Here is a 22,943-nt window from a genome sequence, read left to right on the forward strand (position 1 = left end):
AACAAAAAATATAAAAGGGGAAAATTGTTTTTTTTTGTTCTCATATTTGCAATTTTAGTTCTTTATGTTGTCAAGTTTAAGTTTTAATTCGTTATATTTGTTTTTTTTTGGTAATTTTAGTTCTTTTTCCGCCTTAACAATGACGTGACACAAAGACAATGTTGATGTGACGCTGACATGTATAGTATCACATCAACACTCCCAATAAAAAAAAACACTAAAATTGCCAAAACTCAAAAAATACAAGACTATAGCATAAATTTGATAACATAGAAGACTAATATCGTAAAGCGACAAAATTACATGACCAAAAATGCACTTTTCCCATATAATATTAACCAAGTCGAAATTTCAATTTTTTTATATCAACAATGAAACTCAACCTTGGTAAATAATCTACCAAACCGTGCTCGTTCTGGATTCCAAAACGAAAAATGGAGAAAACCCCAAACACAGTGTGAAGGTAGCTTAAAAATGCTTTTATACTTTTCTCTTTGCAGGGTTACACAGTTTACAGTAACATAAGCAAGTAATTTTAGTTGCAGCAGGGGAACCAAGGAATCGCCAAATATATAGGATTCAATGTTTTCTGGTCGCATCAATCATCGTAAGAAGCATGAGGTGCTGCTGTACATCCAGAATCAAAGGGATCTTCAGATCCACAACAATGCCAGTATTGGAAGATTTTACCGGATTCAGGGCTGTCCATTGTCCCGCCAGTATACACACTCTCAAACTTTCTTTTTGTTTCTCCTGCGAAGTAGCGGAATGTGGAGAGGAGTCAGGAATTTGATTTAGGGGACAAAACTAAGCAACTAACGAATTTTTCAGCATAAGGTGGTGAAACCCTTTGTCCACCACTGAGAGGAACCCACATGAAAAAAACAAATGAAAACTTTGCACCGATAAAAGGAATCGATTAGTTTGCGTCGACTACTAGGAAAATTTCATAAAAGAACCAGTAAACGTTACAGCTTATTGATTGAGCCGTTCGTTTTTCAGATGTGGGGGAGGATTGAAAAAACTAGAAGACCAAAAACGGAAAAATTCTTAAAGCCGAGGTCTTTACCAGGGTTTATCATTATCAGTGGGCTAGTCAAGTTAAACTACAAAATTTTATTACTTTAATCTGACCTGGGACATACATATAAATAACAGCACATATTGAGGGAAGAAACAGATTAATAATTTCGATAATCTATTCGAAATTAAAGACTCGATGATCTCCAAATCACTAATAGAGAATCAGTGGAATCACACTAATAGAGAATCAGTGGAATCACAGTATGCGAACCAGCATTGAATTTTCCGAAAATGAGAGCATTTGTTACATCAATGGAATGAAGTCAATCGTAACAGTTAATCAATATATATATATTTTTTTTTTAAAAAAGCTACATCATTACAGAGAAAAAAAAATCAACGTACATTCTAATTAACAACAGATAGCGAGAGAATGGAAGCTCATCCGAAATGGGAAAAAATAAAAGTTGAAAATTGGTACCGCCAAAATGAGCAGAGTGATAACGGCATGCCCGGTGGTGATTAAGCAATGGATCGAACTGGGTTTTGCAATTCTTGCAAGTTCTTAGTCTCTGAATTTGGTTTCCCGAACACCAGACAGACGATTTCCTCCGCGGAAGAAGCTTTACCACAAAATTTACCCGGGGAGGTGGGCAGAAAAGAGAGAATTGTAAGGTTGAGATATATGAATTTGGACTTAGCATTTGTGCCATTAGGGCTCTTCCTCCCGATTTGGGAAGGTAGAAATTCTATAAAATGTATCATTTATCCCATCGTATCGTTAATTTTCCCAACTATTCAAAATCATATTAAAAATTTACTGAAAAGAACATTCGAACTAATATTTTTATTTATAGAAATAAAAAATGTGGTTGCAAAACAACTTAACATAATTTGTTATCTAAAAATATACATATACTAGTGTAATTAATAATAATAAGGTGGTTACGAGTGCCAGGTTGTTTGAGGGTTTAGTAGTGTAAATGTACAGTAAAAATGGCGGGCATCAGCAATACTAACGATGATTAAACGTCTTTCATCCATTTCCATTTCCATTTCCATTTCCTTTACCGCGATTACATAATCAGCAAATTGTGCCAGAAAGAATAAGACAGGGCCTCAAGCCCGTCGAACAAATTACTTGATAGATGAAAAGATTTTCCATTCATTCCATCTAATTAAATTTAGAAGAAAAATTTATGGTACTCCAAAAATAACCATAGATGGTTAGCTTTCATATATTGCTGAAAATCCGACAAAGATCAGATTACAACACCGAGAAAATTGCACGAGTCTAGGCGTATACAAGCAATTGATTATTTGCAGCATGCATCATATAGGTGTAGGTTCTTCCTTTTTCTGTTCTGTGCCTCCATCATCTTCGTTGCCTTGTCTACCCACGTATCCATTTTTGAAAAGATTTTCCTCCGAGGGTAAATTCTTCTTGCCTTTCCTGCTACCTTCGATTTTCCAAGGACCCCACACGCGGGTTTTTGGAGGAGGTGAAGCATCAGCAATGGGGGCAACTAGTCCAGGCTTGCCATCATCGATCACTTCATCGACCAACCCATAATCTTTTGCTTCCCAGGCATTCATAAAATTGTCACGATCTGTATCTAGTTCAATCTGAAGCCCAGAAAAGGGAGGATAAAAAGGGTAAGCCTCATAGAAGAGAATCTGACGAAGTTTCCATGAGGTTGCGCTTGGATTGATGGAGTTGAGATGATGCATTTCAAATTCATCGAGTTCAAATTCCTTCATTTCTTGGAAGGACAAAATTGAATTGAATTTAAAATCTATTCAATTTCAAGATATGCAATTTCAATAGTAACTGTGGTAGTGTGTAATTTATAATACACCATTCAAATAGATCCCCAAATCTTCCAAATCAAATCCATCAATCCAAGGACAATGAGACATAAATTTGACCAAGAAACAAAAAGAAAGAGAGGATGGTGTAATATGAATAAGCCAACCTGTTGTTCAGGCTTCCCTGTTGCTCTTGATAGTATCTTGTTCAGCTTAATTTTGTGGTAAGCCATCTCTCTGATGCGTATGCTCATCTCCGTCGCCTAGAATAGTAAAAAAGTAAAAAAAATCGCCTTCGTGGTTCTTCGTAAAAAAGTAACTGATATTACAAGAAAGCTCAACGCCCCGAGGTGACACCTAGTTATAAGACACTACATAGCTCTACCCCTAGTACAAATAGAAATATTACATAGTGAGACAAGACACTCATTCGGGAAGTTCATGATAGAAATTCTTAAAACTTTTCAAAGCTCATGTACAGTCATGGACTCATGAAATTTTTAATCAAGTTTAGCCATTACACACCAATCATAATTTTTTGAGCAGAAATCCTTCATGGGACTTGAAACACATACAAATAAGATGGAATGGAAATATAAAATTATAATCACCAATCCTGATTCAGTGCACAAATACGCAAAGCAAACTTGAAAAACATATAGAACTTTCAAAAGCAGTAGGGGTGTGTAGTTTATACAAGTCAAACATAGAAAAGGATAAAGTTAAGAAATAACTTCTATCTAGGATTATGAAGCCAGTGATTATGAAAGACTCGGTGACATAGGGATACCGTTAATCGAGAAATCGGAACTGAGCAGAAAACTTCAGTTCACATTCGTGAAGAAACCATGACTAAAACAAAATAAAATAGGAAAGGTTTTATAAGCCTCATACAGGATGAAATAAGAACATACTTTGCCTCCAGCTGTTCCTAGTGGCTGATGGATCATTACCCTTGCATTTGGCATGCAGAACCTCTTCCCTTTTGTACCAGAGGCAAGGAGAAAGGCACCCATGGATGCCGCAAGCCCCATATTGATGGTAGATACATCGGCCTTGCACAATTTCATGGCATCATATATACCCATCCCTACGTGATTCAATTTAAAGGATAGATTAAAAATTTTGGACACTAATGCCAGAGAATGGAGATTAAATTACTAAAATAAAATAAATAATATAAGTTTTTATGCCTTCATAAATCATAACTAAATTTTGAAGTGCAAATGAGTACAACTTAACAGTGGATAAAAGAATTCGAAAAGGATGATAAAGATCCTATAAAATTAAATTTGCTGCAATGCAAACATAATGAAAAGCCTGTATGTTAAAGATTGATTTGTTTTCCATACAGCAGAGAAGATAACAACCTCACAATTCTACAATATTATTAATTGATGAATGCAGACAATCAATTACGATGTCACAATGTTCGTGTAAAGTACTGTTGTTGGTATGAGGAGATGAGGTTGCTGACAATTATAGAGTAAGCACATAAACTAAAAGAATGACACTGATAGGAATGATAAACTAAACGAATGTCATTAAAAAGTAATATTGTCGCAATTGGAAGAAATAACAGTTGTTAGAACTTAGATGAGTGTTTACAAATGCCTGAGAATGTGGTTTTAAAATTTGGCATTCAAGATCCCTAGACCCAATTCTAGAAGAAAGATACCGACATCTACACAGTATTGAGTAATTTACCAACAGAGTTCGTTATCATATTCATCCTTTCAAGGGGTTGTGATGCCCAATGTCTGTGACATCCCTAAATAGGAATGTGAAAAATAAATAGGTACTATCATATCTAAAACCAGTTCTATGTAGGGAGTAATACATCACAAGACACCAGAAAAATTAATTTCATAAAACCAAACCTTCGAGACAAACCACATTAGGTTATCATTTCAGCTCAACACTATGGACTCACCAGCAGTGACAGAGCCACCAGGTGAATTGATGAACAATTTGATGTCTTTTTGCTGGTCTTCTGCATCAAGCAATAGTAGCTGACTAATGACGAAATCCGCGGTCATGTCGTCTATCTGTTCATTACCAAATAAGTTTCCAGACAAAAGAAGTTAAGACCCACTTCAACCATTTCTTGTAAGGAATAAAATTAATCACTTAATGCAACACATTAATCTAAATAAAATAAATCCCCCCAAGCACAGGTCTGGCTAAGACAAAACCTGTCACAGATAACAGGACTTTAGCAATCATATGCTTAATGTAGGCATTTTGATATTATTATTGAATGCAGACACATAATAACCGACTGGAAGAATCAATTTTGAGCAGACACACGAATCTGTAAACAACTGCTGATTTCAGATTCCAAATAACCAGAGTATAACAACAGCTAGCAAATGGAAATGATTAATTCGATTTCTTCATAGTCAAATCATTATAACAAGAAAAGGGATAAATCAAAACATGAAGAACTGTGCACATCTCGCAAAATTAATACAGTTTAAACACATTTAAACACTAAATTCTACCAGGAAAAAGAAAAGAGTAAACCTGGGTGCCCAAGAAGATAATCCTCTGGCGAAGAAGCATATTCGTGGTGTCAAGCTCTTCGAATCTCGGCAACCAAGAAGGAGCTGCATAGTTCGACACATCCCAATTCCTAGTGGAAAACCTCTGATTTGTCGCATTCACAATCATGTTTCCTCTGCTTCTACTAGTAGTACTGCTTGTAATTTGACTAGTATCACTGTAGCTGGTAGCAGTTCTAATCGGGGATAGCTGGTGATTGGGTTGACAAATAGTGGATGTACCGCGGCAGTGGGAGGCGGACAACGCGGCGGCGGGTCTCGGAAGAGCCGATGAGGCTGCGGTGAACGTTAAAAATCCCACCTCCATTTCTCCTCTACCAAGGTTTCTTGTTCTTCTGAAATTCAATATTGATCAGAAAAAAGAGTTGGGTTTTAGCCGGAAAGAGTTTTTAAAACTACGTCGTTTTTGTCCCTACAAAAGTTAAAAATTATTTTATTGGAATCCAAAAAAATTTGAAATACCCTTGTAGTTATGAGATATTACTATAGTGGCATCTACATTTTATAAATTAGCTATTTGGCCATTTCTGTCTATATAAAAGTATCGCGAAATGAAAAAAATCCAAAATGTTGTTTGGTATTTATGGATAATTCACTGTAAATGTTAAATTTTTAGTAATTTTTTAAACTTAAAAATAGATTTTAAGTATGTATTTTGATAATAATATATTTGGAACGAGACAAAATAATGATAATGACTAAATCATAGAATAACTTAATAAACCAAACAGCTTTTATAATATTTTGTAGAAGGCCAATGTTTTAAGCTCAACTTTTGAGTTTTATTTACATTCACTTAGAATGAGTTTGATTTGAGAAGTCAACATAATAAAATCACTTTCTTTTTTAAAAAAAAATTTATTTTCTTAAAAAACATATCGACAAAGACAGAATTTTGAAATTTTCAACTTCGACTTCAAATATATTAAAAACAAAAAAACATTTCAATATTTATCCTAACTCAAAACCTTATTATTTCTAACCCCATTTTTTTCCCCATCCTATATTTAACGTTGAGCAAGTGAAAAGGTCAAGAGTTCAAGATTCTTAGCGCCCTGCTTGAACCATCGAGGTCTAGTTTCAGGTCAAGTGGCTAGTTGCAATTTCCAATTAATCAACACATTGGTTTATTATTTATTTTTGCATTTCAGAAGAAGTTATATGCTCATAATTAAAAAATGTAGATAAATGAGAATTTACATTAGGATGGTTCGATGATAAAATGATTTGACGATGAGAAGAAATAAATAAGATGAGAAATTGACGATGAGATATAATAATATGGTTTAAAAGACGTATTTTGTAACTTAGCATACTTGAAGAACTAATTTGAAAAAATAAATTAAATCAAAGTCAACATTGATAATATGATTCCCATGGAGGCCATTTTTAAAAATGTCTTTATTAGTAAAGCAATTTGTGACAATTTAGTAACTTACCCTATTTTATTTTTCCCAAAAACTCCAATTTGTATTTTCACAAAAATTACTGCGATTTGACACGTGTCAGATGATCACGTGAAAAAGGGTGGCAACCGGCTAAACCAGTGGATTAGAACCCCTCCCCGAGGCGAAAGAACAAAATCCCAAAGGTACAACCCTAGAATGCACAAAATCAAAAGCCCAGCCGTGAATACCAAAGAGCGTGGAAATTTTTTCCGATTGATGTCGGAATTCCTAGGAGAAAACCTCTGAGGTCGGGGATTCGCTGTCTTTTATCTGGACGCTGATCTCATCCTCGAAATCCGATGACTACTATGGTAACTCTTTTTCACACCTTCGCGTTTTTCATTAATTTCATTTTCATACCTGATACCACTTACACTTAATTTACTGGAGTGAATTTTTGTTTGATTTTGGCAAGTTGATTGTTTTATGGCTGATTTTTTTTTGATGTATTTGACATACAACAGGTAAGCGGCTTGGACATTGATAAATTTGCTGTTATTAATATTCGTTTTATGATTTAATTACTACTTGGTGGTTGCATGCGTTAGAAACTTAGAATTCGATGTGGCGGACTCAGGTGCGGCTGCTCGTAGAGGGAAGATTGTAAGTTTCGGCATTCTCATAACCTAAGCCGCCCCTTTCATTAAGTTTCTGAGGCCTGCTCTTGTACATTCGTGCTATTTTCGAAATGAAATTATATTGGCGGAGATTGAATTGCACTCGATCAAAGCTGTTATCCACTGTATTGGATTCGATGAGTATCTTTTTTTCCCTCCTTTTTTGGTATTCCACCTATTATGTGTAGCAAGAGTCGGTTGCTTCATGTGAAGAATCATCATCAGTTTGCATTATAAACGTTGTAGTACCCTATGCCGTATGGGAATGTGGGGGAATATGAATTTTTAGTGTCTCAAGGGTTTATGTTTTCTTGAATACTGGATTCTCCCCCAACTCATTACCTCTTTTGCATAAACTCAATGAAAGATATGGACAGATTAAAGTGTTATTAGTCCGTATGGGGACTCTAAGTTCCTTACTTGAATGAAGTGCAGTTAATTTTTTTGTTTCAGATTGTTTTTTATCTGTTTTGTTCTATACATAGTTGTCAAAAGTGCAAGATGCGTTAAAGAGCTCAGATGTCCTCGGGCTTAAAGTGCAAAGTGCATAGCGAAGCGCACACTTCACGGAAGTAAATCACAATAAATAAAATATTCTAAAAGGATAAAAAAATCAATTTATTTTAAAAAATATGAAACACAAGATATCAAATATTAAATCATCATCATCTTCTTCTTTCAAGTATCAAATATTAAAATGTGAGGGCAAAAGGCAAAGGCGATGTGGGGCAGAGGTTACGCGGGGCATAGACAACTAGATATTAGGGTTTTCCCTACTCTATTTTTTTAATAAATAGAGAAATCATATTTTTAGTAAGCGATTTCTCATTTGTTAGATTTTTAAAATAAAGAAAAAACTGTTTTTTCTGTGATGCGCAAAAAAAACACAAAAAAAAGTGCACGCTTCATGGAAGCCATGCACTTTGGAGTTTGGAGTGCACTGAAGCGCAAACTGTGCGCTTCACTGTGCTTTTTGCGCTTTTGACAACTATGGTTCTATAAACTGTTGATCATGTGGGTTTCATATTCTTACTGTTTCATGCTTCTCTGAAAAGTGCTCGTATGACGACATGCCTTTTAAAATTAAGGTACCCAGTGAAGATGATATAATGTCGGTAATGAGAAAGGAGCAAGGGCATATGGAGTCAGACGTGGGTAGGAAAAGGAAGAAAAAGCAAGATGGAACACCTCGGCCAGCATGCTCTTGGGTTCATTTTAGGTTTTATTGCACTCAATTTAGTTGAGCTGGTATCTTGTGTCCTATTATTTTCATTTTATTTTTTCCCAGCCAAACTATTGATCCAATGCCATCTTTCAGCCGTGAATTTATTAAGGAGTACACCGCTTCCCATCCCGAATCTTCAGGGTTGAAAGCGGTAATCATATTTTATTAATCTATATTTTTTAATCTTTTTTTTTAATTATTTAGGAATAATGTTTGAAATTGTTGTGGTAACTGATGATTGTTTCAGGCCACAAAAGCTGCATCAGATGCATGGAAATTGATGACTCCTGAAGAAAAAGCAAAATATACTAGCCGTGCTCGTGAAGTTTGGGATAAATACCTGAACACGACACCTGCCCGTGTTCCCAAGCCTAGAAGACAAGTATTTGCATCTTTTATTTTTTCAGGCATTTGTATATGCAGAAATTTATCGTAGCCTCGCCCTGGAATCCTCTATGTGATAGAATTTATGATCTACATAATGCAGACCAAACTTGTCACTAGGTGTTCTCCTGGTCGATTGTTAAATGTGTTGCAGCGGCTCACTCCTGAACAGAAGGCTGCTGTAAATGGAATGCGGTTTGGTAGTATCCTTAATCTCAGATGCCGAACTTTGCGCCGCAGTCTCTGTCTTTGGTTGTTGGAGCGGTTCAACACTGTCCGACGCAGCTTGGAGATTTGCGGTGAGCGCATTCCATTAACTCCTCGGGATGTTGAGCTTGTGATGGGGTTGGCATCCAGCGGGAAAGATGTGGTTAACTCTGGACCGGATGACTTAATTGCTGAGTTACGCAAGAAATACAATGCCACAAATCGTGGAATTTCTGTTCGACTCTTAGAGGAGCGTTTGGCAGCTCCAGAAGCTGGAGAGGATTTTAAAAGATCTTTTCTCCTTTATGTATTAGGCACTCTTCTGTGCCCCACAGCGAGGCTGGATGTTAGCCCGTCATTTCTCCACTTTTTGACGAACATGGATGCCATCCATCAATATAACTGGGGTAAATTCTTACTTGATCGGCTAGTCCGAGAGGTAGCACGTTATCGTCAAGGGAAGCAGCGTGCTGTTGGTGGTTGTCTTTTATTTCTTCAGGTGAGACCTAACAAATATTTGGCTAAGTCATTCCTCTAGTGATCTAGCATTAGACAGTATCAAGTACAATAATAATATATTATAACTAATCATAACGATTATGTGCTTGTATGATCTTTTATTTGTGTACAGCTCTTTTACTATGAGAGCATTGCTGTTGGGGAACCATCTGAACTGTCCCCTGCAATCTTTCCATGCTTAGCCTCCTGGGGTGAGGAAGAAATTAGCGAGAGGGAGAAGCATGAGCGAGAGCTTGGTGGTTATGGCTTTGGAGAGGTATATTGTATATATTGTATGATGCACTTGGCATTCAATTGGATAACCAACCTCATCCAATTCTTGCAGGTTGTTTGCAAGGAAAGAGGTCTTGGAACGGGAATTCTTGGGTATAGGAACCAAGATGACAGCATTCCATTGGCTATAATGTCACAAGAGGTCGAGCATTTCCCTCTACTTGAACAGGATGAATATCAGGTAAATTATGCCAGAAGTTCGTTTCTTTCCCTGCTATTCCATAGTTTTCTTTGTCGATTATTCACAAGGATCATAGAAGTCTGGATTTTTGTCTTCTTTATGTTTGATTTTGGAATGTACTAAAAGGCTAGTATTGTTTGTGCCTGATTATCAAAAGGACAAAAATATGCTCCTGTTACCATGTCCAGTTCCGGTCATGTGCTACTGCAGCCTGTAGATACAAGATCTCTTTTCCTTTTCCATTGTCTGATATTTTAATTAGATTTCGTCTCCTTTACTATATTTTGGAATATGTTGTACCATTCCCATACAATATTGACTGCTACGAGATGTCCCTTTTAATCTTTTTAGTGGCTTACTAGTCCATATCCCCTTTTGTATGCATGCACTTCTCATGATATGCTTTTTGGATATGGCCTTTACACAATTATTTGACTGATTTGATCTTATTAATTTCATTGGACTTGTATGTGCTGCAAATCATTTTCTAAATTTTCTGCTGAGATAATTGGTGGACAGTAATCTTGCTTCAAACAAGGGATATATCTGCCATTGCCAAATGCCCAAAATCCATTTGTATGCATTACCTTTCAATTTTCTTCAAGTTGCTTGTGGGCTGTGGCTTTATTTTGTGCTGTTGGACATTGTTGTAAAGCATCAAATTTCCATTTGCGATTGCTTTTATTTATCTCTATTTTTAACTAAACCCTGTTGGTGGTTTTTTTTCACTATGCAGGATGGGGAAGATCATGTTAACGGGGGAATGATTACAGCAGAGGTAATTGATGATTTCCATTATGTTCGTAAGTTATTATAAAATTATATTTCCCTTGTCAATAACAGTTTCTTTTGTAGTTGATGATTGTGATTTTCTTGGTGCTACTATAAAATTGTTGTTCCCTTGTTCGTATCAGTTTTTGTAACGCATAAAGCAATATTGGTTTTAGCCATGAAAGGCTAGATGCCAAATATAAACCTGTTGAAAATGGTGAACGTTTACTTGTGCTATTTGAACTCCTATTACTTCCCATTCTCGTCTAATGTTGATTTATGAAAGATTAGCTCCGTAACCTCCCAGCTACTGTGAACTCAAAGTAGTTGAGTTTTTATAGTAAAAGTTGTAAAAAAAGATGATCTCCCTGAAGGATGTGTTGATGACTTGTCTATTTTAAAAGCTTTATTTTGACTGATTTGTGCAAACTTTAATTTAAAAACTAGCATAATTATATTGGTGAATCGTTTTATGATGTGTTCCTCATGGAATGAAGAGTTAATTGCCATGTTTCTTCAGGAATATATGCCCATCAATGACGAGGGTAACACTATCTGTATGGATATTGAAATTACCGATCCAGTCAAAGCACCCTGCCGAAATGCCCAATATGGTTGTGTAGAAATCGTGGACTATACAAAGAGAAAAGAGCATGAAGATTTCTGTGTTTGCTCTCCTTGTGCTTGCCCTATTCCAAAATGCCATTTCATTGGCTCGTCCAATCAGTTATCAGAACATTTCAGCAGCAAGCACTGGGATTCAGGAAGACGTTTCCAGTATAACAGCCCTTTACCAGTCACCCTAAACAAGAACGAAGCATTCATTGTTCTACAAGCAGAAAAAGACGGTATCCTCTTTCTTCTCAAAAAGGGAATCGAAAGCATCGGTCATACAGTTTTAATTACTTGCATAAGCCCAATCTCATCAAGGGAACAATATTTATATGATATTGTGGCCGAAAGAGGGAATAGCTGTCTCAGGCTAAAATCATACACAAACAATTTTCCGGGTAGGATTGAAGGATCTCCCCCCACAGATTTCTTGCTAGTTCCATTTGGCTTTCTAAATCCAAATGGGGCATTAGAGCTAGAGATGTGTATATGGAACTCGATGGATATTGGAGCTGGTTGATATTCGTTGATGTAAAATAGTAATCTTTTATTCATCTGCCCCCCCCAAAAAATGTATGTAGCCGCTTTGGATTAGGCATTGTTTTAGCATGGTTTTCTGTACATCCAGCCAGTTAAAACGAAGCAGGCTGAATCAAATCATGCAAAGTAGGGGATTTTCTTCAGACTGCTCTCTTTTCTTTCTGCTTGGTTATCTTTAAAGTTCAATTCCAAGCACATATGGTTACTGGAATTGAAAGTAGAACAATTACATCTTCTGTAGAGCTCACATATGGATGAATGTTGTTTTCACAGAGACTGGTTTTTGCATTGTATTTATACCAGCATTTAAACTATTTACGTCGGATGCTAATTGCACTTGGCCGATGAGGTGAGATTTGAGCAAGCGAGATTCTACTTAGATTAATGGGGTGATCTAAGTGTGGTTTTGCGTCTTTTTAAAAAAAATATGTTGTCGGTTAGTTTTTATTTGAATTAAATTTATGTTTTTGAATGGTTTTGATCGATTTGTGTTTTTTTGTGAATGACCAAGTAAAGTGCAAAATATTAAAATATATATTCAAATTGTTTCAAAAATAATAAATTGTTTTTCAAATATAAAATATAGCTTAAATTATAAAAAAAATTAGATAAAATTATAATCAAAATTCAAAATGAAATTAATAAATTATAGCATGTTTGAGCACAACAAGATACTCAAAGCAACAAAAATGATATATGTCCAACGTTGTATTTTTTTATTTCCAAATTTTAAACAAAATATTTAATTTAAAATAAATAAATATTCTAACAAATACTAATTTAAAGAATATTTAAGAAGATGAATTTTGTTTTTACAAAAAGAAGAATTTTTAACTAGAGTTGAGAAATAGTGAATACGACTTATTTAATTGATTGTATTGTTTATAAATTATTAGAACCTTAAGTCAAATATTATGACAAATAGTTTAAACACGTTTTGATATTGTTCTTAAAAAAAATGCACCATATATTAGTGTGATTTATTATCGTTATTTTTAATGGTGATAATAATTGAGGAAAAATAGTTTGATGCAATTCAGTTAAGGTGATTAATAAAAAATTTTGATCCCGAGATGAAACCCGTGGAGATCGTTCATGTTCATTTATCGAAAACGATCAAACTGATTTCGTCAAAGAGTAAGTTATAAAATATATCATAACAATATCTTGATTTCTTTCGAGAAGTAATTAGATATAGAATTCTCGCACCCTTTGCGCTCGCAACTTTTTTTAAAAAAAAGAAAAAAATTGATAAATCTTGTTTTTACCAAATGAAGTATAGTCCAGTACATGCGAAATTGTAAAAATAGATGTCTTCACAAAGAATCAAGTGGCAGGAGGCCATAATCACATGAAGAATGCTACTTTCTGCAAGGAATCGAAGATCAAATCACACCTCTCTTATCCTCTCCTCTTTATTTCCTGTTTATTCGTCTTTTTTTTTTTAAACAATAAATCCAATATCCAAAGGACAAGGTGAGATTTACTAAACCCATCTCCCCCACCTTGTACTAACAATCCCTTTTTTAATCAGACAAGTGCGAAAACATCAGAAACCGGAGTATTCCTCGTACAAGTGCTACCCACCAGAAGCAGCAAGAGAGAGAAAGAAATGAAAGATTAGACTTTGAAAAGAAGAAAAAAATGTGGATATATGAAGAGAAGAAATGGAGGATGGAAGAAGAGGAAGAGTGGGGTTAAAGTTTAGGATATCTGCTGCATCTTTTTGGGGAGCAGTTGCCGTTTCGTTTGGTAGAAGAGTAGTCGAGGGAAAATAAATTAGGGTAGTAATTTTAATATATTTGAAGGATAATTTATTAAAAAAATTCTTTATTTATCTTATTGACAAAAATTATATTAAACGTGATACTATTTACATTTCTATATCAACCATTCTTTTTAAAAAAAAATTATTTTATGTACTTATCTTTCAATAATATAATCTTTCGAAACCAACGTATTAGTGTATTAGACAATGTCCTCCTACTCAATTAAATAATTAATTAATCGATTGATAGTTTTCCATTTTCTGTTGTCTTTCAATCTGTAGCTGCTAAATTTTCTAGCATCTGATTTTTTTAGTCCAAGAAAATATTTTCAATCTCACTTGTAGTTAGCTACTTGGTATTGATCGTTTAGTCGTGTAGGAAGTGAAAATAGATGCTGAAGAATAGAAGGTAACAGTGTTAGGAAATGTAGATGAAACATTGATCAAATCATTGGTCAAATCTGGTAAGCAGGCCGCTATTTGTACACAAAAAACAAGTAATTGGTTTGAAGAAGATGCGTACTTGAACCAAATGCAGAATTTGATAGTCTCAATACCTCTAAAGACCACCAGCCTCTTCCAGCTCTTCAATCTGATGAAGATATCGTTGAATGCGGATCTGAAAGGTACCCAAACGGAAGTCAAAACGAAAAAATGTATATGGATGATGGTTGTTTCATCTGGAGCATCAATGGCATCGGCACCATGGATACCAGTATTGTGAATAACACAATATCCAGAGTTCCAGGAGGATTTCCTGCGCCTAAAAGTTTGACCGAAGGGTTTTCTCGTGGTTATAAATACCAATCGCCCATACTGAAAGATGCTGGTGTCATGGCACAGCCATCAATACCCATGATGTACAATAGCTTACAGACTACTCATACCATGAGCAACAGGATGGAGACTTAAAAACTCTAAGCGGGGTTATTACCACTTTGAAACTATAGTTGTACAGGTATTTATTATGTCCCCATTTAAATATGAAATGCCAGCATTTGCCATTTAAATCTATACAACTTCATCAACATTCATAGGTCTTACTCGGAATAAAATAATAAAGCTACAAGTTTATGACTATGTACCCGTCTGGCAGCTGGGGACACGTTGTAAAGATAGAACCTGTATTGGCACCCTACATAACTTTGTATTGGTAGAAAATCTATATATTTTTTTATCTAACCTATATGATGAACTGATTAAAACTGTTACAATAGTGAGCGACAATACATGGTCATTGTTCAAAGAAGATAAATATGATAACCACTCCGAGAAAACCTTTGGGTCATGATTTGCATGCTTCTCATAAAGTGCAATTACGAAAAGACCAGATATTACGAATAACAGCGGACAGAAACAGCACATCTGTTTTATCTCTTTTTTGCCTTTCTCCTTCTTGATTCTGCTTTCTGCCATTTCTTTCTGGGAACTAGCTTGTTTTTCGGTTTTAACTTCAACTCGGGTGAGAACTTATAGTTTGGATCCCTCATGCGAGCTTGAATGTCCTTAAAAAACTGAAGATTCAATTTCTTTGGACCACCTTGCCGAAGCTCTTCATATTCTGGTCCAGAAATAATATCCTCAAAGGCTCCTATCAAAATATCCAAATCACTCATCACCTCCCAAACATTAGTATACCGACCATCAGGACCCTTCTTAAGTTTCTTCAGAGCATTCTGCACAGCAAGATTTCGAGCTTGCTTTCCAGGGGACAACTCTTCTGGCTCCTCATCTTTCATCGCGTCTGCAAGGGTTCTATACTTTGGTTTCTCCTCAAACTCGAATAATTTATCAATATATTCATCACTTTTCTCGTTTGGGAAGGCCTCTGTAGGTTCATCATTGTCATCTTCTTCATCCCCAGTCCAAAGGGTCTTCTCCTCGTCACTTTCCGTCCACAAGCCATGCAGTTCGTCACTGTCATCGGCATCAATATTATCAGAGCCATACTTGGCCCGTTTCTTGGCCTTTTTTATATCTTTCTGGAGCCGGCTATGGCCATCCCTTTCGGTATCAGTTTCATCTTCACTTCCTGTCCAGAGATGATCCTCTTCGTTCTCTAATTGCTTTGCCCACTCCTTCCTGAACTCCTTTGCTCCCGGAATTTTACCTCCAAAAAGATCATAACTTGAACGCCGGTCACGAGCGTATGAACGAAACACTGAAAATGAAGATAACATAAACGCAAAAAACGATCATTACGAAACAACACAGAACAGTAAATTGTAGAAAATACCAGAATTTGCTCCATTGATTAATCCAAATAATAATAGTAAACTAACAAAACGTTAGAAAAAAATGTTCCATGCTTCCATTAGCTGTTCAATTTATGATCATAAACTACTCAGTAATCAGGAAAACATTATTAATACTTCACTGAGTATTTATCACGAACAGATTTCCTGCATAGTTGAAACATTACTATCTTCACTTAGTATTTATCATAAACTGCGTAGTTGACAGTAGCGAAGAGTTACCCACCTTGATACATCGCACAAGAGCTCCCTACGGATTGTGAATATCTCGACGTAATATCTGTAAAATATGGAAATTTGGGTGTCGTAAAGGGGTTTTGGATTTGGGTTTTTGAGATGCCGAGGAAAGAGGGAAGGCGGGAATACAACCTCCTTGCCATTTATCTTGTCAACTACTTCCGTCGACTAAAAATGGTATTTGGGATGTCATGTGTGTTACTTCTCTACTTTGAAGGTGGTTTCTCGTAAATACACCAACTCACAAAATGGAACACCTACTTCAATTTTTTTTTGTTGATAATAAATTTGTTGGAAAATTGTGATCTTATTACTATTTCAAATTTTCATTCTTGTTAAATTTCAGTTTTAACATATCATATTTGTTTATTTTACAAATTCAGTACATTTTCTCTAAACGATTGTTGAAATGGTGTCGAACACATCAACAATAATTGATTATGTCTATAATATCTGACTTTACTTTCAATTGAAATGGTGTCGAACACATCAACAATAATTGATTATGTCTATAATATCTGACCTCACTTTCAAAATTACAAAATAAACGAAGATAACAAAACTGAAATTTATTGTATGTTGAAGGGCAAAATCATCCGATAAAAACAATTTCCCATCTCAAAAAATAGATTCACCGTGGCGGCGTTGTAAGTCCGGCGGACGATGAATAGAAGTCGGTATCCTTCCATCTCTTTTAGGCCGTCTCCGCTCAACCAAACTAGACTGTTAACGTGATGTCGAAAAAAGGGTGTGATATGAGAGTATCCTCCAACTCAAAGGATTGAACTTCTCTTGTTTTAACACTATAAGCTATTGAAGTGTACGAGGGTAATGAATATCGAAAACCAACACCTCCCTCTGTACTAACCAACTAGAGGGAATCGTTTTGAGTATGATGGGTGTATGTGTGCGAAACTAGTCCGACTTTGAGCTTCTAAATCAATGCTAGGCTTCATAGTCCATTCCCCCGTTTCCGGATTCATTTCCCAAACATCCCAATAAAACTCGCGAGCTGCAGAAAAAAGGATAGACTGCTGCTCGTTGGCAGACATATTTGGAATGTTCTCACAGACGACGGACCTGGAAGAAGAAAATGACGAGTGGTTTCAGTCTCTACATTGAATGTCAAAAGAAAACCATTGCCAATCAAATGGATAAAACCTCCAGTGACAGTTGGGTCAGGCTCGAAAGCACTCCTACTTGTGAGAAATACGGATTCGACATCAATATGCCTCCAAACCTTATCGACTCCGATAGTTAGCACTACGATTTGCCTCATCGTATCAAATGTTCTAATACCATTCACGAACACCACTTTAAACTCCATGGAAGCCTCAACCAATGGTTAAGCATGATCGGAATCACTTCGAAAGCCATGGGGATAAGGAGGAAGAACGAGCCACTGCTTTGTTACTGGATTAGTAACGTAAAGAATCTGTCGATTTACGAATCTAGACGACCTCGTCTCATACACCCACAAAGCTGATAACATTTAACCAAAAAAATTCTGGACTACAACTACAAGTTCACCGGTTGATTGACGAAATTTCACACAAGGCTCCACTCTCGGCAAACATGCCTCGTCACATTTCACATCATGTAAAAACATGAGCAGGAAGATGTAAAAAAAACATTAAAAGCAATATCTGGAGGAAGATGTGCTTTCGTTTGCCTCTGACGTGCACGCCTCGTGCAACAATGGTAAATGTGAGGGTTGATGGATGCATCAGTGAGACCCATCATCTGCAACAGCAACACAGACGAACCATACCAAGATTATTGGTTGAAGATTTTGAAGATATTACAATATATTTGAAAAATGATATATTAAGATTTGATAACAATAATAGATGATATAAAGATTTGGATCATGCGTATCAAGAAAGAAGACTTGGCGAGAAACTTCGTATTTTAGTTATTTTGAAATTCCTTTCAAGTTTGATTTGACTTGGAAATATTATCGAGTATTAAAATCAACTGAATCTCCCCGTGAAGATGGTTTTTTCATATAATAGAGAAGTGGAACGTATGTTTTCGAGAGAGAATATCGAACATATTTCAAGGAGGCAGATTGAAAAGTTGAGTGGCGTACAAATGTATTGGCGAGACGCAATATTTTTTTTTATATACATGTTCGAATATTAATTAATTCCTATATTATCACTAATTTTTCCACTTGAAAAATATTCACAAGAAGAATTTTATTTATACAATGGTGAGTAAGTCTCTTGTAAGACGGTCTCACGAATCTTTATCTGTGAGACGGGTCAATCCTACCGATATTCACGATAAAAAATAATACTCTTAGCATAAAAAGTAATACTTTTTCATGGATGACCCATATAAGAGATCGGTCTCACAAAATACGATCCGTAAAACCGTCTCATACAAGTTTTTGCCTACAATCATTTGTACAAACAAATTTCGACTTAGGACTTATCACTTGCCTAATCGAAACTCCTATCACACTTTCAATTGTAGACTGCAATCTCGCAATCTGCATAATGTTTAATGTCTCTTATGACAATACTATAAATATAAACTTTAATGTCTTTGTGTGAAAACTATTACTCAACTAAACTTTGAAGCACAACTTTTTTTTTTTGTGTGAGTCAGTTGTGTATGTGAGCATTCTAGATTGTTTTTCTTGTATATAGACTGTTCATGTTTTGAATTCCCATGAAAACTTGTTGTTTGATTTTCAAAATGTTGTATTTATAGTCTCCGAAAATGATATGAACATTTGAAACATGAATATGACTATTTAGAAAAGTTATGTATTGGTTCTAACATTGAAAAGGTCATATTTGACATTTTAACCACTTTTTTATTTCGAGATGTTTTGGCGTTGGAATTTAAAAAAGGTCCGGTCGGATTTTGGCGGCTGGAGTTGAACGGTTCGAGTTGAGCGGTCCGAAGTTGAGTCCAGCTAAACAAAGTCGAGATATTCTCTTCTTTTGATTATAACTCTTAATTCGCCGATTTGTGATAAGCATGAAAGTTGTAGTCTTTTCTCCTAGACTTCTATAGAATCAAGAATCACTCGATTTCGATTTTATATGAGAGAGATATGCTTGAAATACTAGAAATGATCGAATACCCCTCTATTTTTAATTTTCTTAGGACATTTTGAAAACTTTTTTTAAAATTTTTTCTTCATAAATGGCAATAGGAAAAAAAAAAGTTTTTAATTATATTATATTCTTTCATAGCATAACTACGTCCTCGAGCTCGAGACAACTAGCTTCTCAAGTGGGTGGCTTGGTAAGCATCGGCTATTGGTTCAACTCTCGTGGTTTAAGCAAATTAATTAATTAATTAAACACTATTTTCAATCACAACATTAAAAAGAATCAAACTAATATTATACTAAAATACAATGAAATTATAGAAGTGATGTCAATTCAATAATCTAAATTTCCAAATCATAATATTTAGAAAACACTGAAACCTGTTTATGACTTTTAAAAAATATTATATTTTTTAATTTTTTTGTTGAAAACTATATAAATATATTGAAGTCCATATTAAAATAAATTATAAAATATCCCATAATTTCATGATTATTAGTAAATATATTTTAAGTATATTAGTATAAATATGATCAAATGTTACAAAGTTACCTCTTGTAGCTCGTAAAGTAAATAATATTCAAATAACACATTCGAAATGCCTTTAAAACGATCTAAATTACACATATATTATTTCAAAAGTTCTACCAACTTAACTTTCTCATGTCCTCAAATTTTGGATCCAAAATTAAATATAATCACACTTTTTAATATCAAATACTTTCCCACTAATTATTTGAACTAATGTAGCTAATAGATAATCTATACTATATATTTTGAAGAAATCTCTATTTAATAATTTTTTTGTAATAAATTATGATATTAAAATATTTTTTAAAATAATGAGTTTATTGTCTATCAAGTACCTGATATTATTTAGATCACAAGCATGTATGTTTTCCCCTACTCGATATGTTGGATACCCAATTATAACTATCCGAATCCAATCCGACCCAACCCATGCCACCCCTATCCACCTATATTCCATTTTAAAACATATTTATTGTATCAAATTGTTATTAAATGACATTGGTAATTATAAAAAGTTATGTCCAAATTAAAGTTATCTGGCCTGGTAAGTGCTTCGTTGGTAGATAACAATGTGTATGTTCAACCACCATTATTATTATTTTTAATTATTATTGTGTTGGGGATAAGATAATATTATAACTTGAACTTCTTAAAGTACTTGTAAGTAGTAGATATGAATATGACCACTCACGACTACTGTTGTCCATGGTTGATTTTGACTTGCCCGGAAATTGATCTTGGACCATGCACGCGATTCAATCAAGTTGATGGAAATTTTGTTGACTATTTTTCAAAAATATTTTGAAAAAAATAATATCATCATTAATTAATCGACATATGGAATATATATAATTAATTTCTTATGAAATATCTTACCCTTCTCTTTTTTTTCTCTTATGATTTATAAGACCATCAAAATGATTTTCAAATTTACCTTCTCCACTTATTTTTTTTAACACTAATTAACTTTCATTTAAAAATTATTTGATCTTTCACCAAGTAGAGTTGTCATAGTGCGTTGGGCCAGCCGAGTTGGTTCGCACCGCCAAATAGTTGGATTGAGTTGACAAATTTCTAACCTATTCCATCTGGCCAATTGCTGGGTTGCGACAGCCGAATTGGGCCACACCACCTCGTCAAATAAACTAGTTAGGTTGACAAATTTTCAAGTCAAGTGGTGGGTTGAGGACCACTGGCCCCAACCCGCTAAATATAATAAAAAAATTGACAAGTGGGTCGGCAAATTTTCAATCCATCCAAAGAACGGATTTTGGCGGATTGTGAGTCATTCCACCAGATCCGTGTGGCGGCACCTCTATTACTAATACTTAACCATTTTGGCTTAAACCCCTAATAACCCAAAATCCTCACTTTTCCTTCCCTTCATCACATACAATTGACAATTATTTGGCGCTTTTCCCTTCCTCCTCCGTCACCACTATCTTCTAAAAATTATATGCATGCTAGGAAAATTTGGTAGATGAATAGTGTGTTACATTTCACTTTCAAATAAATATTTGATGCTTGTGTTCAACCACCATTCTTTTTTTTCTTTTTTTCTTTTTTTTTTTGGTATTTTGTTGAGGATAGGCATACAATAAAATATTATATCAACCTGCAACAGGAAAATTAACCAGTTAAATTCATCTGTTAAAACCTTTAATTTGTATGACCACTCTACGACTAGAGTTTTCAATTGTTGATGTTGACTTGCACTAAAATCATGGACCGTATGCTCTCGTTTCGATCAAGTTCTTGGAAATTTTTTGACTATTTTTAAAAAATATTTTGAAAAAAATTCCTCTAGAGGTTATTGAGATAATGATATTACACTGATCTAATGATCCGTATGAAATATTTGAACATTTTTTCGGACAGAATATTGATTTGAAAATTATAGTAATTTTTTTATAGAGAGTATGTTCAGTTGTATGACTTCAATTCTCACCGCCAACTTTCTCGGATAAATCTTTCACACATGTTCTGCCTAGTTTTGACGTAGTTTACAGGCTACTACATCAGTCAAAGAGTTTATCCTGTACGTACTGAAAGGTAAAATCTGGAGATTTCATCGTCATAATTTTTTTTAAAGGTACTGATTTTACTGAAATAAAAAATATTTATTAAAATTTATATGGAAGATATAACATATATTTGCACATATCTTTTTTCTTCTTCTGGATATATTTGGAAAAAATAAAAATACTTCGGTGGAGCTTAACCTTTGAATCCTACCACGTGAACGGGCATGGAAAGTACGTACTTTCCAATATGAGGGATATTACACACATCAATACGGGTTATATGGTTTGGTACGTAGGCTAAATTAATTAATAATCACCCAATATCGGTAGACCCGAGTTTATACTACATTGAGAAAATTAGGATTTTGGTCATTTGAGTAAATTGATTTGCTATGGATTTAATATTGTAACTTGTCGAAATTTGGTTTTTATTTAATAACTCAGATTTTTTTGTCTTTTTTTCCCCGAAACTACAAAGAAAATTGTTCATTTAACATTGATTCTCTCTCATATGTCTTATATGATGCAAATAAAGCTCGTTTTACATAAATTAAAATATATCTAAACAAAAAAGTAAAAAAAAATAAACCAGAACGACACCCAATATTTCAAAATACGAGGAAAAAACTTTTCATTTTACTTAGGTAAATTTTAATATATATTCTATTATTGTCTTATGAGCCGCACAAAAGAACATTAGTGTCAAATTATATTTATTGGATTTAGAGATTTTTGGAGAAAAAAGGTCAAACCAAGACAAAATCCAAGTTATTGGTAACCATCCTACGTGGTTTTCACGTGCTCACATAATTTAATTATTTGAAGCAAGAAATATTTTTTAAAAATATATATATATATAAGAGATAAAAACATGCAAGTTTCGA

General features: G+C 34.6%; 4 protein-coding genes and 1 pseudogene across 7 annotated transcripts; 1 reads left to right on the forward strand and 4 right to left on the reverse strand.

Moving 5' to 3' along the window:
• Positions 1 to 464: 464 nt before the first annotated feature.
• LOC140972356 (uncharacterized) lies at positions 465 to 1,805 on the reverse strand. The gene is made up of 2 exons (XM_073434801.1): positions 1,505 to 1,805; positions 465 to 753 (listed from the first exon to the last, which is right to left on the reverse strand). Exons 1-2 carry the CDS (start codon positions 1,734 to 1,736, stop codon positions 599 to 601), a joined length of 387 nt encoding a protein of 128 aa, XP_073290902.1. The 5' UTR covers positions 1,737 to 1,805; the 3' UTR covers positions 465 to 598.
• A 359-nt stretch (positions 1,806 to 2,164) lies between these two features.
• Positions 2,165 to 5,790, reverse strand: LOC140974317 (ATP-dependent Clp protease proteolytic subunit 3, chloroplastic). The gene is made up of 5 exons (XM_073437702.1): positions 5,359 to 5,790; positions 4,766 to 4,880; positions 3,747 to 3,922; positions 3,000 to 3,095; positions 2,165 to 2,649 (listed from the first exon to the last, which is right to left on the reverse strand). Exons 1-5 carry the CDS (start codon positions 5,701 to 5,703, stop codon positions 2,356 to 2,358), a joined length of 1,026 nt encoding a protein of 341 aa, XP_073293803.1. The 5' UTR covers positions 5,704 to 5,790; the 3' UTR covers positions 2,165 to 2,355.
• A 1,168-nt stretch (positions 5,791 to 6,958) lies between these two features.
• Positions 6,959 to 12,316, forward strand: LOC140974316 (uncharacterized). 3 transcript variants are annotated; one of them, XM_073437701.1, is made up of 10 exons: positions 6,962 to 7,155; positions 7,309 to 7,447; positions 8,550 to 8,680; positions 8,780 to 8,837; positions 8,934 to 9,068; positions 9,174 to 9,776; positions 9,909 to 10,052; positions 10,122 to 10,250; positions 10,987 to 11,028; positions 11,542 to 12,316. In XM_073437701.1, exons 3-10 carry the CDS (start codon positions 8,571 to 8,573, stop codon positions 12,151 to 12,153), a joined length of 1,833 nt encoding a protein of 610 aa, XP_073293802.1. In that variant the 5' UTR covers positions 6,962 to 7,155; positions 7,309 to 7,447; positions 8,550 to 8,570; the 3' UTR covers positions 12,154 to 12,316. The 3 variants fall into 3 exon arrangements, with proteins under 3 accessions (XP_073293800.1, XP_073293802.1, XP_073293801.1); XM_073437700.1 differs by having other exon boundaries at positions 6,968 to 7,155; positions 7,393 to 7,447; XM_073437699.1 differs by lacking the exon at positions 7,309 to 7,447 and having other exon boundaries at positions 6,959 to 7,155.
• A 1,878-nt stretch (positions 12,317 to 14,194) lies between these two features.
• Positions 14,195 to 16,701, reverse strand: LOC140974318 (uncharacterized). Of its 2 annotated transcripts, XM_073437704.1 has the most exons (3): positions 16,423 to 16,701; positions 15,280 to 16,102; positions 14,195 to 14,560 (listed from the first exon to the last, which is right to left on the reverse strand). In XM_073437704.1, the coding sequence occupies exons 1-2, from the start codon at positions 16,574 to 16,576 to the stop codon at positions 15,312 to 15,314; spliced, it is 945 nt and encodes a 314-aa protein (XP_073293805.1). In that variant the 5' UTR covers positions 16,577 to 16,701; the 3' UTR covers positions 14,195 to 14,560; positions 15,280 to 15,311. The 2 variants fall into 2 exon arrangements, with proteins under 2 accessions (XP_073293805.1, XP_073293804.1); XM_073437703.1 differs by having other exon boundaries at positions 14,195 to 16,102.
• A 323-nt stretch (positions 16,702 to 17,024) lies between these two features.
• On the reverse strand, positions 17,025 to 17,778 carry LOC140972357 (uncharacterized; annotated as a pseudogene).
• Positions 17,779 to 22,943: the final 5,165 nt, after the last annotated feature.

Source organism: Primulina huaijiensis, chromosome 3 (assembly GCF_012295235.1).
Source record: "Primulina huaijiensis isolate GDHJ02 chromosome 3, ASM1229523v2, whole genome shotgun sequence".
NCBI lineage: Eukaryota > Viridiplantae > Streptophyta > Magnoliopsida > Lamiales > Gesneriaceae > Primulina > Primulina huaijiensis.